This window comes from Thamnophis elegans, chromosome 4 (genome assembly GCF_009769535.1).
Source record: "Thamnophis elegans isolate rThaEle1 chromosome 4, rThaEle1.pri, whole genome shotgun sequence".
Lineage (NCBI taxonomy): Eukaryota > Metazoa > Chordata > Lepidosauria > Squamata > Colubridae > Thamnophis > Thamnophis elegans.
Genome location: NC_045544.1, coordinates 41995952 through 42014046, shown reverse-complemented (window position 1 = coordinate 42014046; position 18095 = coordinate 41995952). Strand labels below are relative to the sequence as shown.

Sequence of the window (18095 nt, the reverse complement as noted above, 5' to 3'; positions counted from 1 at the left end):
ATTCTAGTCAAGATCCATCCAAGGAGAAGGGGCAGCCCTGAGAATTTTTTAGATAGAATAGCAGATAAATATCAGGTAGAGTTTTTTTTAAGGTATTCTTTCTTATATCCCATATAAATGAGGACCTGAAAAACTGAACACTAAAGAAGAGTATTAGTTTTCATGTTCACTGTAAAATATTGAAATTGAATACATACTTGAGTTGTGATTTAGTCAAATGATGAATGTATAATATGTACTGATCAATTTCAATACAACTGAAACATTTTGTTCAACTTTGACTCATAATAACCTACAGACTTCAAATATTTGGTTTATAGAATAAAATTATGAAAAAATACTATATTGTGAGGCTACAAGATTAAAGCTTTAATGCCAATACAGACTGAGATTTTCATTTTCATTAAGGAATCAAACTAACAGCTCTACACAAAATAAGGGCCATATTCAACAGGCAAATACACCTAACTGAATGTTAAGGAGAAATCTCTTACTAGGGAGCATCATATCAGTTAAAACATTATTGGTCAAGAGCACTCTCTTAATCAGGTGTTATATTCTGGTCACAATGAAGTTATGCAATTGATAATCACCAAAGCAATCTAAATTTTTGGATACTTGATGGTCCTTTTTCTTCGCAACAACTTCTTGTTTCATGGACAGCAATTAAATCAAATTCACAGCCTTATTCTAACGAGGCACTTCTTGCTAAGCTACTGAAGTACCAGTTCTTCATAACACATACCTGTGATGGCCCATATGCCTGGCTCTTTTTATGTGTCCAACTCCCCTGCAGCCTGCTGTAGGGCACCCTCCTTGTTCTAAAGCTTCTACTAATTCCAGTGGACCTAGACAAATAATACAAAAACCAACTTTAACATTAGCTTCATATTTACTCAAATCACAGGAGTGGGCAATTAATTTTCCTAAGGTGACACACGAGAAATGGCCTCGTTTCTCGTGTCCTCTCCTGTGGCAGACCGTCATCCTGCCCCTCCTCCCCCAGTGAAGAGTTGGATGTGGGCCATAAAATGTTCAAGTCTACAGTAGAATCTAAATGATGACACCCCCTTTTGATATGTTTTTAAAAGCTAAACAAAGTTCCAGTGAACATAAAATATTTGAATTACATTGCAACAATGTGACTGCCTTTTCAATCAAATCGTCTGAGTATAGGTAAAACAATGATTTCTACAACTTTGAAGAAATCCACCTGGAATTCTTGTCATGGGTTAGTAAACATGTATACATTTTCTCTTCTTGAAAATCAGAATACCCACAAATATAAGAGGCTTCAATTATTAAGTGTTTCCCAAGATATCCACCGATTTCCATAGACCTTGCAACCACTCTATGAATGATTTACTAAACAACTTGGTTCTCTCACAGCACATTAATTTGACATGGCAGAAGAAAACTGACTGGTAAATATTTATTGTATTTTTGCATTTTAATTATCTTACTAAGAGGGGGCTGAAGAGGATGTCCAGTTTTTCCACACCAGCCTGCAGGATGTATGTCCGGGTTATCTGCATCAATCCAATAGTCATAAATACTATCCCAGCCATCAAAGTGGATCTAAAACCCAAAGATATAGAATGTTGCCATCCTTGTAGTTTCAGACTACTTTCTTTTTTTAAAATAAAAATTAGTAGGTTATTTATTTGAGCTTTATAAAGAACAAATCACACAAAAGCACATCGTGTTTGTACTAATTATGGTGGCTTTATATTTACTTTGCCAAGATAACAATTCCAGTTATATTTTAACAAACCCTTTAAAATTTTAAAGCATGAGTTTAAAGCTTTAAGATGTTTCCAAATTCAATTTTCAATTATGTTTGGCTCCCAGATGCAGCTTAGCCCATTTTTTTCCTTAAGCCTGCCAAATGCTCATCAGAATTGGAATAAGGTATAACAAATGTCAGAATTGGTATAAGGTTCGCTATGGGGTATTTTGCCCCAAATCCAGCAGTAAATGCCTGCTTTTGGCAAAAATATAATAAAACATGGTCATGTGACTGCAGGATGCTGCAAATGGCTATAAACATAGGTACTCAACTCCTCCCCCCAGACTTCAGAACTGATCATAAGTACCTTTTGGGTGGTCAGTTGTAATTTTGAACAGTCACTAAGTAACCAATGGTAAGTTGAGGACTACTTGAAATTTCTCTTAACTAAGGTGTTCCAAATTGTACTCAAACTATTCCAAAGCAAAGCATCAAATGTTTAGATCCTGAAATTCCTTTATCCTAACCACTGAAATTTGTCATTATGATTTATCCTAATCATAACAATTAGTAATTATGAGCTAAGTGTATAATTCAAAAGAGATTAAATTCTGGTTATCAGAAAGATAAAAGTCATGATGATGTTGACTGACTTGGTAGGTCTGAAATCACAAACTATGGTTAATTTACCAAATTAGCAAACTAAGGTGTCACTTCCTCACAGTATAAAAGTGGAAACAGCTGGTACAATCACATTTGGATTAACACTGAAAACAGTTGATTCTTTCTTCAACTGCTGACAGCACAAATTAACAGTGCAATTAGGAGTGAAGTGTAATATGGTATCTCCACAGGATGCAAACCTCACAATCCATGCAAACTGACAAAGACAGAAAGAAAGAGCTTTTGTCTTGATTATGTGTTTCTTGGAGATTTAGAGTGCAAATTTATGGGGGCCTTGTGAATGTGTGAGAGCACTACGTCTCACCACATGGTGATGAGTTAAAACTGGTGAGTAATATATCGGAGATCAGTCCACCACAAATAAAAAAACACTTTCATATCTAATCATGGAACTTAAAATTGTTATAGCCTTTATCTGAATGGGAACAAATTCAATAGGATGAAGCTATATTCCTCCTATTCAATGAAGTGAATAGAGAAACCAGAGTAGTATTATGTATAATAAGATATTATCATTTATAATTGTTCAGCAGTTGCTCCTGTTTAAAAATCAAGATATTTAAAAACGAGAATAGAAATTACTTTAATTCTGTGATCTTCTGTTTCAACCACAGTAGCTACTCTGATAAGCGCAGGATTCCTCTTGTCAACAGCTTCAAGTTTCATATTCTTCTGAAATCCATGAGAAAGTTTCTACAATAGAGGAAAGTACTTTTAGTTTAATTTGTAACTATTATTTATACCACAATGTTCTATGCCGAGGATAGGAGTCACTGGAAGAAGCTTGTTGTTCTCTGCATTTCACAAGAAAGGAACCAATGATGATGATATTCTATAAAATGTTAACTAACTGTATAAATTATTATTCAGTTGATTGACAATTTGGGCTCCCTTGGGCTCCCAGGTAGCAACTGTGGCCAACAGAGCCCTGGCACAGTTTAAGCTTATGTTCCAAATTGCATATTGGGACGTATTATTCATTGTCACACATTCGTTAGTGATTTTTTAATTGGATTATAATATTGTTAATGCACTCTACATGGCCTTTAAAGATCATTTGGAAGCTACAATTGTTCCAAAATACAGTAAGTCAAGCAATTATACATGCATTTCCTGGTACCCATATAGCACCTTTACTCTTGAAGCTATACTGGTTAGCTTTTGGTTGCTTCCATCACAGGGGTCTCCAACCTTGGCAACTTTACAACTTGTGCATGCTGTCTGAGGACTTCTGGGAGTTGAAGTCCACAAGTCATAAAGTTGCCAAGGTTGGAGACCCCTGACCCCTGATTCAAAACTTGAGTTTCTGCAGGAACATCTTTTCCTAGCAACATCTATCTGTCTGATAAGATGTAGGAGATTGTGTCCCTCTATCAAAGGCTGCCATCTTCAGGGACCATGAAATTATGCCATCTCAATTGTTGCCCTCCCATCAAGGAATAACAGCTCCAACACCAAAGTAGCAACTTCCTCATGGCTTTCAGGAAATTAGTGAAAATTTTGATTGTCTATCAAGCCATCGAGGCTGGTTCACTGTAATTATCCCTCCCAAGAAAAAAATTGTTTTATTCTTTTGAATATTTCTCACTGTTTTATGTTATAGTTAAAGATAAAAGTTCCCCTCGCATAAGTGTGCTAGTCGTTCCTGATTCTAGGGGGCGGTGCTCATCTCCACTACAAAGCTGAAGAGCCAGTGCTGTCCGAAAACATCTCCATGGTTATGTGGCCGGCATGACTAAATCCCAAAGGTGCACGGAACGCTGTTACCTTCCCAACAAAGATGGTTCCTATTTTTCTACTTTCATTTTTATATGCTTTCGAACTGCTAGGTTGGCAGAAGCTGGGACAAGTAACAGGAGCTCACTCCGTTATGCGGCACTAGGGATTCGAACCACTGAACTGCTGACCTCCTGATTGATAAGCTCAGCGTCTTAGTTGCTAAGCCACCATTGTCCCCTATGTTTATGTTAACATTTATGTAATTATAATATACTTTTTTTTAAAATCCACCTTATTTAGATATATTGCTTTTAATCCAGTTAAAAGCCCTATAAGCCAAGTTAAAAAAAAAAAAAGCCATGTATCTAGTAGTTAACAAGTCCCCTTTTTTCTTGTTTTGATTCAGGAAACAAAATGGTAGAGATAATCTTCAACTTACGACCATTCATTACGACCATAGTGACAAAGTTATGACGACTATCAAAAAAGTGACTTATGACTGTTTTCCACCCTTATGACTGTTGCAGAATCCCCATGGTTACAATTGGCAATTGGCGTGTATTTATGACAGTTGCTGTGTCCCAGGGTCACTTTTTATAACTTTCTGACAAGCAAAGTCAATGGGGAAGTCAGATTCACTTAACAACCATTACTAATTTAACAATTGTAATGATTCACTTAAAACAGTGGCAAGAAAGGTCATAAAGTGGGGCAAACCTCACTTAACAACTGCTTTGATTAGCAACAGAAATTTGGGGCTGAATTGTGGTCATAATCAAGAACTACCTATACACTGAAAATAAGCCATGTTTAGGTAGTGCATTTCTTTCATTATCCTTTCATGAAATATTATTAAAGAATAAAAAGGGAAGAAAGAAAAGTTAAGATATTGTCTTAATATATTAAATATGCAGATATTGTCAGGGTGTTGGATCTGGCCTGAAGACCAATTATTGCTGAATTCCAAAAATGGGGAAAATATTATCTCAACTCAAGGCAACAAGGTCAAAAGGTTAGATATTAATATTGATCATAGCAGAAATAGTGGTGGTAGATGATAAGCAGAATAAGTATGAAAAAAACAATAGATGTTTCTTACCACTTTAAAAGCTCTAGCAGGTGCAGGTAAAGAACTGGTTTCTTCCAAATATTTTTCCCAAGAAAAATGTTTGCCATGTGGGTAGTCTAATTGATAAATAATGATACAAGATTTAAATATATCATACATTGGATATATTCAAAGCACTGTGCGTCGGACTTCAATTAAAAGGAATAAAGTAAACATGACCTACACTGCCTTGTAGTGGGTGATCCACAAACACCTTGCAGATTTAGTCAACATAGTTAATACAGAGGAGTACCAGGAATTGTCATTCACTAACATCTGGAGGGATATTATTCTCACTGCAAAGTACCCTACAAAGGTTTTTTTTAGTGGAATCTACCTGTTGTGGCCCTCCAGCGGCCAGTGGATCTGGCAGCAGATTGAGACAGTGAGGTGGTTGGGGAGGAACATGGAACATGGGCCAGGTCTGGAGTCTGGGGAAGGCTTTGATTAGGGCTCTGTGTTGGAATCAGAGAGGGGGCCAGAACTGTATGCCAGTTATCAGCTGTTGTCAGAGTCAGATAGCAAGGCAGATGAACAGCTGGAGCGCATGTGCAATTGCAGACGAAGGGAACAACTAAAGAGCAGGGGTTGACTTGCGGGTAAGGCCAGACGATGAAAGGCAAAAAGCAAAAGGAGAGTGGAGTTTGCAGGAGACAATTAGTTCGCTAATTGGTTAGTGACTCTCAAAGACTCCTTGCGAAGTTCTGCAGATATTGGCCGGTCAGCTCTCCATGCCAGATAAGGTGTGTGACTGTAAATCCTCCTTGGAAAGACTTTGCTGGGTGTTAATGAGCAGAATTCATTGTAAATTAATAAAAGGGGTTTTTGCCAGGACGAGGAGTTGGTTTCGTACTCTTGGGATGCCTTGGTTAGAACACAACCATTAGATAGTCCCCCAAAAATCCCTCTAGATCTACTAGCCTAGAACTCTCACATCTTGAGAGATAAATATCTCTTGCACTCTTTGATCAGCTCCAGATCGACTGGGGTTCTGTTATCGGCTGCAGAGGCCTTCAGGAATTTGGCCTCTGACAGTGAAAAGGAGGCCAGGGGTGATGCGCGCAAGTGAGATGAGTCAGTGGACGACACCCACCCACCCCCAAAATAAGACCTGGTGCCTTTTTTGGTGGCAATTTTTTTAATAAGACAGGGTCTTATTTTCAGGGAAAAACAGGTATAGATATTCACAGGTAAAGCCATTTCTTAGCAAAGCTCAACTGAACAAAATTTCTGTGAAGACTGTATATAAACGTTAATGTAAGTTTTATATTAAATGCCATACTGGGAGAAAAGTTGTTAATGCTAGTAGGCCCATTTCAAATTTCCTGTGTTGATAAAACATGTCCTGTTAATAAGTAACAATTTTCAATGTATCACCTTTCCAAGTGACTCATAGTATGGCAATGAATTATACCATTGATATGTGTGGGCTAAATTACAGAGTTTGTTCCTGAGAAACTACAATTAATTTACTTACCGGTTAAATATTTATAGCTTATGTAAAGGTTGTTTGATAAGTGAATTTGCATTCTATATATTTTATATAGAATTTTATAACTACAACATGTTATCCATAATTTATACGATGTATTTCTAATTATTAGTGTTCTCATTCATGTAAGTTCTGCATGGAATTAAAATCTTTACCTTTGTACTGAGCCAGTATCCAAAATGCATGTGAAACTAGCTTGTCCAATCGTAACATCAGATCATAAATTCTTATTTGTTTTTACCTAAATCACTCTTAAATTGAGATATTTTTAAATTTTGGCACATTAATAATTTCTCATTAAAAATGTTAAACAATTGAAATAAATAAGTAAAGTTATGCTATTATACAGACCTGGAGGAATTACAAGTGTTTTTCTATGTTCTTTACACCATCCAATTGGATGAATATGTGGACTAGCTGCTTCACACCTGCAGGAAAAATATTGGATTAATTGTGCATCTTTCCTATAAATATATTAATTGCATTTAAGATTTTTTTCTATTATAGTTCAAGGCCAGTGGGGCACGCATGAACACCCGGACTGCTTGTTAAATGGGGACACTGAATAAATTAATTATTGTATTGGAATGCTTTTTAAGAGAGAGTGTGTGTAACCATATTTAGAAAAGGCTGAAATATATATTTGCTAATAGAAACATTTGATTTAAGACAATCTAACACACAAAATTTTACTTTAAGAGTTTCTAATCCAAAAAGAATGCCCTGTATAGATGCTTCATACATCATTGGATGCAGCTGAAAATTCTTATTACTTGAAACTAATTTATTTTATTATTACCGAATTTTATTATTGTATTTGTTATATTTCATAAACATATTTTTATAAACACTAGTTATTACTTTTAAGCATACAAAGAAGTGAAAAATGAATATTAAAATTGCATTATATTACATGTTTTTGTCCTATAAAAAGCTGTGTCCTAGGTAGGTACAAGTTAAGAAGATAATGAAACGTAGAAATAAATACAATAAAATAGTAAACTACATACAAAATACTAGTTTTAAATACTAGTTTTAATAGTTTGCTTTTTTAAAAAAAAGTTATTACAGCATTAGTAAACGAAACATAATGAAATTTCTGCCTGTGTTTTTCTATTACCTATGATACTGTTCATTTTTTTAATTGGGATAGCTCAAAAATATTATCAACTAAATATTTTTGTTGGTTTACATTTAATAGGGTCAGATACCAATCTTACAATATACAGATCATCTTCTAGCCCCATCTTGTGTTCAGAGGAGAAACTTTATAAGCCATACATGTTTTATGTTAACGGAAAGCCGTTTTGTCAGCAATCCACTTTTTATCTTCCAAAGGTTTTAAAAACAAACCTTGAGAAAGGTTTTCCTTTTTCTTTTTGTTTGTCTTTTACTTATGGAGATGTTGCCTTAGAAGTAAAATGCATATTTGTTGAATGTTCTATAGGCTGCAACCAAGAGGGAAAGCTCATTTCACTTGCAGCCAGGAAAGAAACAGAGTAAGTTGGAATGGGACAAATGACTCTTGACTTTGGAGGTCTATATATTCACAACTAGGAATATAGTTAAATGCAGTATTGAATTAAACTCATACATTAATTACAAATTATAACCAGTTATTTTCTCAGCAGCTGTTATTATTTTTTTATTTGCATCCAAGTCACCAAAAAATGAAGGTTCTTTTCCGCAGTCTGAGGGAGAGAATTGTGGCAAAATAAAAGGAATTTGAGAGGATACACTGCTAAGAAAGGTTAAATTATCTCTCTTTGCCACCTCCTAAATCTGAAGGTATCTGCAGCTGCTTTCCAGAAGAAAAAGTACTCGTAGATAGGGAGAAGAATGTGGAGAAGAGGATTGGAAGGCTATTCACAAATAGACATTTAAGCATTAATGGCGCAACATGAATATTTTCTGTGGAGTTCATTTCATGGTGCCCTTGCTACTTTTAAAGAGCCAGCTTATCAGGTTTACTGCCATAATAGGGCACTGTTAAATAAATAAGTGTGGCACCATTTATCCTAGATTTTAACTACCTAAAATAGTTCTATTTCTGTCCTCATTTTATTAAGGGTGCTGGGCTTAATCTTTAAATTATAGGATCGTTGTTTGTATATTTTTTGCAATATAGTTTTCCACGAGATCATAGATTTTGCCCTTTCAAAGCTTTGTCTTGGAAGCATCTCAAAAGTTCTCCTGCTTTCACGATGTCATATTAAGAACTTGTGAGACTCTGCCAACCCATGAGTTACCAGGTGGCTCTTTTATAAAGTAAAGCCATTCCATGGGGTGAATCCATGGGAAAGCATGGATTCCCTTGACAAATTAATTCAAAACTGGTTTCTGTTCCACTGCAATCACTGTACATACAGATAGTCCTCAACCTATGACTACAACTGAATCAAAAAATTATGTTGAGAAATTTGTTAAGTGAGTTTTGTCCCATTTTACAGCTTTTCTTGCCACATCTGTTAAGTGTATCACTGCAGTTGTTAAATTAAAGACATGGTTGTTAAGTGAATCTGGTTCCCCCCACTGACTTTGCCTGTCAGAAGGTTGCAAAAGGGGATCACATGACTCTTGGACATTGCAATTGTCATAAATATGAGTCAGCTGTCAAATGTAAATCACATGATCATGGGGATGATCTATAGACTGTCTACCCATCAGGTTCAAAAAGTGTCCTGTTTCTTTCAACCCTTTTCGCTTAAAAATGCACCAGGCTTCATCAGCAGACTGCAAAAGGTCAGCAGCTTCATTATTTGCATGTTTCTGCCTTTCCGCATCCAATTCTTAACCCTAGGAGGACCACATAAAAGTTTTCAAAAACTTTCCTATGACTTCAAGTACATTTTCTTGTATTCTAGCTTGCATTTTTCCCCAACTTTCAGATTATTTTCTTTCTGACATTCATATTTATTACCGTATATACTCGAGTATAGGCCGACCCGAATATAAGCCGAGGCACCTAATTTTACCACAAAAAAACTGGAAAAGTTATTGACTCGAGTATAAGCCTAGGGTGGGAAATGCAGCAGCTACCGGTAAATTTTAAAAATAAAAATAGATACCAGTAATGTTTTTGAATATTTATTTCAAAGAAAAACAGTAAACTAGCGGTGTATTCAATGAAATACTTCACTCACCTCATGATGCTAATGTCCCGCTGTGATGATGATGTCCCGTGCAGCCGCGGGAGCGATGTCCCGCCTCCTATGACACACGGCACAGTGATTCCTATCATTGGATCACTGTACCAGAGGAGGTGGGACATCGCTATGTGGCTGCTTGCCATAACAAGGAGGAGGTGGGACATCGTTGCAGAGCGGCAGGAGGGGGAGGAAGGGGAATCGTAAGACAGCCCTGCATTACATTAGAACGTGAGGAGGGGGGATGGTGCGGTGCGCGCTGCGCGGCAAACTGACACAGAGGGAGGGGAAACTCACAGGGGCACTGGGCCATTCACGAGTGTCACCCAGCGGCATGGCCCCGCCCCTTTTTCTCCTCCATTTCGGGCAAATTTTTCACTGACTCGAGTATAAGCCGAGGCGGCTTTTTTCAGCCCAAAAAGTGGGCTGAAAAACTAGGCTTATACTTGAGTATATACAGTATGCCTTTATCTTTATACTGCTACCAACATCTACATTCCTTTAAGGGGGTCTGTAACATATAAAATTATTCTAGAAGAGAAGTGATTTTTTTAAAAAAACTGATCATCCTAATTAAATAGAAAAATGACAAGAGGGAGGAAAAAAAGAAAGCATCTCTAAAATTCTATCATCAAAACACTCCTACCAGTAGTCGTAGCTTTCATCCCAGTTGTCAAAATGAACCAGGAAACGATTGTCCACCATGTCTGTTACCGTAGCAACACATATGAAAGCAGGATTCTTTTTGTCTACTGCTTCAAGTTTCATCCCTACTCGAAATCCTGATGGGATCACAGTCTAATCAAAGAGAGGTTCAAAAATAATGTTGAATAGAAGGTTGGCTATTTAACCACATAAAGCAAGACAGCACAAAAGAAAACATAAGACAGAAAGCTGCAGATCAATAAAAAGACAAGTATCAAATATAATGCTGCAAATTATTTTTTTTAAAAAAGCATCTACATCAGGGATCACCAACCCCTGGACTGTGGCCCACTACTGGACCATGAGCCATTCAGAATCGGGCCACAGAAGTGCACGCATCTCCATTTGCGCGACTATGTGAGTGTGTGAGCGTTCCATTTGTATGTGTTTGCCGGCCACTCGTTTATAACCATCCCCTCTTCTCCCCCCCCCCCGCCCACCCATCCGGTCCACAAAGCTGAAAAGATTGGAAACTCTGCTCTACATCCTCAAATTCTTCTGACCTTGCATAATCTTGATTTTTTTAAAAAAAAGTTCTCAATTATCTATTTTATTTTATTATTTTATTTTATTGACTGCCTATCTTTCATACCTAAGACAGGACTAGAACTTGCAGTCTGTTTTCTAGCTTGGAACCTTACGTCAAACTGGCAAATTCTGGACATTTCTCTTTTTTTCCTTTCTTTTCTGTAATTCTTAGATTTCATATTCTTTTAAAATTTTTAAATACATACATACATACATACATACATACATACATACATACACACACACACATATATACATATACATACATATATAGTACAAAAGGCATGCAAAGCAGAATTTAATGGCTGCCTTCCTCTCCCCATATAGGAAAACACTATTCTAATGCTTTTTAAAAATGTTTTAAATGAAAATTTAAAGCTTTTAACACACACTTTCAAGTAATTAAATTAATATCAAGCAGCACAGAAAAAAGATGTAGAAAATAAAAAAATACCTCATGAAGATAAGTAAATACATAGGTAGAGTATATGTACAGATTTATTACATAAATTTACTATAGGAAGTTCATTTGTTACATTGATAAAATCCATTACATTTTCAACTAGATTGGGCACATCAATATATTACACAAATGCTAGTGTGAACACAGAGATAAATATAAGGAAAAAGCTTACAGTGTTTTGGTTTTCAAACAAGGATTTAGGAGCAGCTTGAGCCTTACATTTCTTCAGATATGCAGGCCAATTAAATTCATCTTCTTTATATCCTGGAAACCATAAAGAAGAATAAAGCAAATATTCTTTTAGTTTGAGGTGCACTTACTTTAATTACAGCTGTTACTGTCAGTATCAACATACAGTGCCTGCCAAACTGTCCATTTCAAGTACAAACTGAAAACATTTAACTTTTAAAAGCCACTTGAGAATATAATTACAGGTACCATATAATTTAAAAACAAGACCAGTCAGTAATATCTTTCCTCCTGAAAACTCCAAAAGCACCAGTTTCTCTTCAGAAACAAACACATATTTTTTCTAACAAAGGTCCAAATGCAATATTTGCAGATAATACACACTGAAAATCTGTCTAGTTCTTATAACTAACAGGTCTAGTATTTTATCATTTTGTGAAGTGAAAATAGTCAAAGTCTGCAATCCTGGTATAAATGTACAATATGAACTATATTTGATCATTTCATTGTAACTATGTCTAAAAAGCCACACCCACACCCCCCAAAATGAAGAACAGTGTGCCAAGAAAACTTAATTAGTGCAAAGTTGAACATTGTAATAGAGAATGGCTTAAGCATTACATGTAAAGAAACCTATGATATCCAAACCATTTTTAAAAATCAAAAACTACTGCATGCTGTTACCAAACACCCCTCTATTTTTCTGGTTGTGATTTTGTGGTTTGTCCCAGAGAAACATATTTTGCATTGAGAGAAATAAAGAAGAATCTTCTATCAGAATGGTGGTGTGAATCAAATGCATTCAAAGTTGAAGTTGCCCTTTTACTAAAGATGACATTGAATTCTATGACTGTTATGCCTATGCTGCAGCCTTCTCTAGAACCTTCTACAACTATAAAAATGTTGGTGGAAATCTGCACAAAGACATCTATGTTCCCACCCAATATAGGGCTTAGGAATATCCATGAATTGATGGTTCAAGCATGCTGTGAATGCAGACTATTTTTAGGGATGGCAGTTACAGATAAGCAACTGTAGATGAACAGCAAACCTTACTCTCCAACCAGTATGGATAATATAGTGTTTCCAGAAACAAAAATTAACAAATAAGAAGGTTGCCAGTTAATATCTGGTGTCCTTAATCCAGTGATAAAATTGCTAAGAGGAAATAGAAATATTTCTTTTTTCCAAAGAGTAAAAAAAAAATCTACAATGTGTGGGAAGTTTCTATGAACATACAAAAAGCCAAGACGTGACAAACAAAAGTGAAAAAACGATTAAATTCCAATTTCAGTATAGAATAGGAGAGAAAGAGAATAGTTTCACTGAGGCAAAAGTCAGATGCAAGGAGCAAGATAAGGAGCAAGATGAGGTCACAATGCAGGCCTACCTTATTGAGGTAAAACATAGGATCTATATAAAAAGAAAAGTGCCACCAAAAATCTGGGTTTGTGTGTGTTTTATATACAGATACATACAAATATTTGTCTGTTAAAGTAATACCAGGTGATTATATCAATATTAATAATACACCTCAGAAAATGTCTCTTGCTGTGGCGCAAGAAAATAGAATTGCTATCAATGCTACAATTGGGTGCTAAAATTGAAGTGTGTCATAGAAGGATAAAGCATTCATTTATGAGTCTTGTATGATCACAGCTTAGAAGATCCATCACAACATGAATTAGAAAAGGAAAAAAATGTTAGGCAATTCTCAAATTGCAAAGCACTGCAGTATTCCTTTGCTTGTTGAGGTAACACACCATAATGATATCCTTAGACTCAACCTGTAAGATCTGGTTCCAAAGAATTGGATTCAAAAGCTTAGATGATGTTCAGAATAGTGAAGAAATCTGGATGGCTAATATAGAGATAATTCTTGGCAATTATGTGGCCAAAATATTACAATGACACAGTTCACTGACAAAACACTCCTATATTTCTCAACATAGAGTAATACTGAAAATAAAAGTCTTTTTCTCTTTCCTTTGAAGGAGATTGATTCGACTTCAAGTACCTTCCTGCTAATTGTCCTGCTGGCTGGGAAGCACATAAATATTTGTAAGGAAAATAATCATTATCCAGGTGATACAACCAGATTCTATTTTGATCAGTGTTCACATATTTATGACGAAATATGGATGGACTCAGAGAAAAGAGATAAATGTGATAAAAGTTCCCCTGAATCTCATCAACTGATCAGAAAAATTCCACTCCATGTAACAGAGAGGTCCCTTATTCTACTTTCTGAGATTGGTCCGAAACCCTTGGGATCAGAAAGATTACATAGGAGTAGGTAAGCACTATTATAAGAAAAAGGATACACTGATCTAATTAACTGGGGCACTATGGACCAAAGAACAGCAGAAGACATTGATAAAGATGATTTCAACCCATTTATCTTTCTGAACAGTAATTCTTTTGTGTCCTGGTATCCTTTAGCTTTTTGGTCTTCTTATCCTGTGCTGTAGAGGCATTTATGTATTGCCTAAGCACAGGTGGAAAAAGACTGTTTTTGGTAACTTTGTAATGTTCTGAGAAGTTGATACCAGAATTTTGTCTGTGAGGATGTGCAGCAGGGGAAGACTTTCTCCAAAATCTCTTCAGCTACGGGTTCAGGGTAGGCACAAATCATAATCTGATGCACTTTGACCATGATGAAGATATAATGCTTTCAACTATATATTATTTCTTTTTCTTCTTCTTCTTCCTTCTAAGGAAGAAGAGAAAAATATTTAGGTTTATACCCTTTTTGAAACCACTGATATTCTCATCAAGCATCCTAATGTTAAACTAAGGTAGTTATTAAAATTTCATCATGAGGCTTTCTTTTGAGAGTACTGTGTAATTCATTTGTTAGCTGTTCAATCATTAAAGCATTGGTCAAAGGATAATTTCTGTGCATCTTCTGAACATAAAAAATATGCCGTAGACATTTTCAGATCTTGGAATTTAAATTTTTCAGAATTCACTTATATTTTATAATGTAAGAAAACATGAAAAGAAAGTATGTACCACTTTTTTTTACTTGTAGATGCCTAAGTCTCTCACTATAAAAGTATACATCTATGCTGCCTTAACACATTTTTTTAAAGAAGCTCATAAATTGTTTATCGATAACATAGTACCTTTCGGTGGATGAAGTTTATGACCAGTTTTCTCACACCACCCAACAGGGTGAATATCTGAAGAATCAGCATTCAGCCAAAAATCGTAACAATCTGGGTATTCATCAAAATGGAGTCTAATTCTGTAGCCACAAATCTAAAATCAGAATATATAAAAATATACATATGAGTAGAAGCGTATCTCCTCATGGGCCTTACAAGGCAATTATTGAATAGTGATGGCTAACCCTTTTGTTGTTGCATGCCAAAAGCACGCATGCGCACCCATAATGCAATGTGTGCGTGACCCCAAAACGTGCACCCAGTCCCCCATGCATGCACAGAAGAGACGTGAAAACCAGCTGGCCAGCGGGAGGTGTGCACATGTGGGGTGGAGCTGTGCTGGGGTGTTGGCTCACATGCCTGCAAAAAGGGCTCTGTGTGCCACCTGTGACATACGTGCTATAGAGTAGGTTCGCCATCACAGGAATAGGGGAACAATTCTCAAACAAACTTTAGATTGCATAATCATTCAATGCAATAGTGCAAACCTATCGCATCTTTCTCAAGATTCATTCAAAACACACACACACACAGAGTTTATAAGTAAAAATCCAATATTTCTTTTCAGCTATAATCCAAGGGAACATTCTAAGTATTTCTTTTAATATTAGAGCCTACCTAAGTCTAATCAATGAAGTTGAGTCACACAATGTTTAACAAAATATGCACTGGTTACGAATTTAGATAAATTTAGAAATTTAGTATAATTAAAAAAGGCTTTACAGAAGTTCTAGAAAGTATGACTTTTCAACAAAACTCTTCCTATATTCTTATTTATAGTTTTTAATTTTATATTACCTAGCTCTAAATGATGGGATGCAGTTATTTTCTTATTGCCTGCTATAATTTGTTGTATAGATAATATTGCTAAAATCAAGTATCTTGTTTTGCCATTCTGGCACTCACCTCTGCTATTGTAAGCACACAGTACATTGACTGATGCTCAGGATCCACTCCTTCTAGTTTCATTCCAACTTTGAATCCATTTTTGTTGTATGGGAAAGACTGGTACTAGAAGGAAAATGCCAAGTTTTATTTAACATAAGCATTTCTAAAATATGCCAAGATAGATATCTTATTTTTCTCAGTTAAGAAGAAAATCCAGATCTTCCACACTAAGGCCAGCTAATGAAACTTTTTTCTCCACCTTCATTTAAAAAAAAAAAGACTATACGGACATAAACTAGATCAAAATCTTCAGGAAAAAGTACATTATGCATTTCCTAAGTAATAAATATGTTAATATATTTCTGTATTAATGGCTCAGCCTCTCTCATCTTTTACATTCCTGCTGTGCGAGTTGTATTTTGAACTTGGGTTAAGTAATTATGTCATCATATGCTTCATTATACAATACAATATTGCATATATGCCTGCATGACCTTTAAAAATGCGGTTTTCTTTACTGTGTCAGTTATGCCTTTTAGTTTCTAATTGATTTTAGAGTTTGTGCCTTAAGCAGACATAGTAAATACAAGAATGAGTACAGCTGTGTTTCCTTATCTCTCTCTGCAGCAAAGCGCAGGCATTGCTTGCTGGAATAAAAATTTAAAGTCATATATATATAAGTAAGCTGCCTTTCAAAAAACACATCTCTATGTTTTCACACAATGAAGGATACTCATGTCTTCCTTTCTGTTATCATTTTCTTTAACCATTGTAAAATAATTCTACTGACACCTCCTATAAATGTATACACATTGTCAAATTGTCTGTTAAGTATTCTCTTTAAGACTTATGTAATCTAGTAGTTATTATTCTTGGTTCATTCTGGGTACAAAAAAACCCTAATGACTGTCAGTAGTAATCTGCTAGCTTTGAAAAATAAATGACTCTTTGGATCCTCTCCAGTGGGTGGTATGTATTGCCGAAGTTTTTCTGCCACAATGCTAAAACTAATTTTAATACCAAGATTTTGACAAATTTCTTATATGAAGTTATATAAATGCTGATTTGTGAAAAGTATCTGTTTCTTCCGCAATGACTTTTCTAGTTATGCCATGAAAATATAACCATGCAAAAATCAATTTACTTTAAAGAATAATTTTACAAGGAGGATTTTGCATGACTGCTTGTACTGAAATGAATGTAAGAATGAATGGATTTGCAAGCTTCCGATAGGTGTATTGTTTCGCTCTTTAAAACTGCTTGACATACAACAAAACAAGTCAAGAAATCACAATTAAGAAGCTCTGTGTGTCTATGTGTGTCTGGGGGATGAGGGGGGGCGGGGGATGTGCCACAAGATTATACACAACTTTCTGTTAATCCTTTCCTAGGAACCCAAGTCTCACCACTCCTTTTTGTCTATGCTAATGACTGTTATTAACCACATTAACTGTGGTTAATTAGGATTACTTCCATAAAATTATTGATGTACAGTTGCATCAATTGAAGCTTCTCACCAGAGATTGCTAGTAATCAAGGCTGTAACCACTGATCCTGTCAAAATACAAAGGATCCACATGCATTCATCTCAAAACTATTGTTATCCTTGTAATTCTTACTAAATTTGCTCCATATTTTCATAGAACCAAAATTGTATGTATAATAACAGTATCTACATATGCATTAGAAGAATATCAGGAATGGATGCAGTATGAAAAAAGAGGCAGAGAAATGTTGCATATAAAGAGTACTGTTTTTGTATGCCAAAATGATATAATCTAGAATTATTTAAATCCCTGTAAAATTATGAGAGTCATGTTTATTGTTTCTCTGACACAATCTTTATTTTAGTCTATACAAAAATATTCTACATAATGTCCATTTAAAAAGCCATTAACTGTTGTCAACTATTACAACTATTGAAAGGTTTCTTTTCTATTCAGGATTGTTCACACTATGTGCTTCAATTGCTAAAATAAAACAAAAGGGAATAAACATTAATGGGTGAACCAAAAATTTTTTTTAATCAAAAGGGGCCATCTATTCCAAATGGGCATAGCTAACTTATCCAAGAATTTAGGGTAGGGAAAACAAGTTAAAAACTTATCTTCACCAGTGTTCAAACCAAAACGAAGCATGAATACATACACCTAGCTCTCAAACTTCAAGCTGCCAGCAGTAATAACACCAATGAATTCTAATTGCAATGTTTTGGAATTGGGCACTTAGTAGCATACAGAAATAATCTTAAATACCTCCAACAGTATAAAAATA

General features: G+C 35.4%; 1 protein-coding gene across 1 annotated transcript in view; it reads right to left on the bottom strand.

The window, feature by feature from the left end:
* Positions 1-18095, bottom strand: part of L3MBTL3 (L3MBTL histone methyl-lysine binding protein 3) — a 103955-nt gene that overhangs the window by 33882 nt on the left and 51978 nt on the right. The window contains exons 8-16 of the mRNA XM_032216310.1: positions 15840-15944; positions 14892-15027; positions 11747-11838; positions 10525-10676; positions 7084-7160; positions 5232-5317; positions 2996-3106; positions 1464-1578; positions 746-848 (exon numbers count right to left, since the gene is read on the bottom strand). Of these exons, the coding sequence (XP_032072201.1) occupies positions 746-848; positions 1464-1578; positions 2996-3106; positions 5232-5317; positions 7084-7160; positions 10525-10676; positions 11747-11838; positions 14892-15027; positions 15840-15944 (977 nt within the window). The remainder of the gene's footprint in view (positions 1-745; positions 849-1463; positions 1579-2995; positions 3107-5231; positions 5318-7083; positions 7161-10524; positions 10677-11746; positions 11839-14891; positions 15028-15839; positions 15945-18095) is intronic.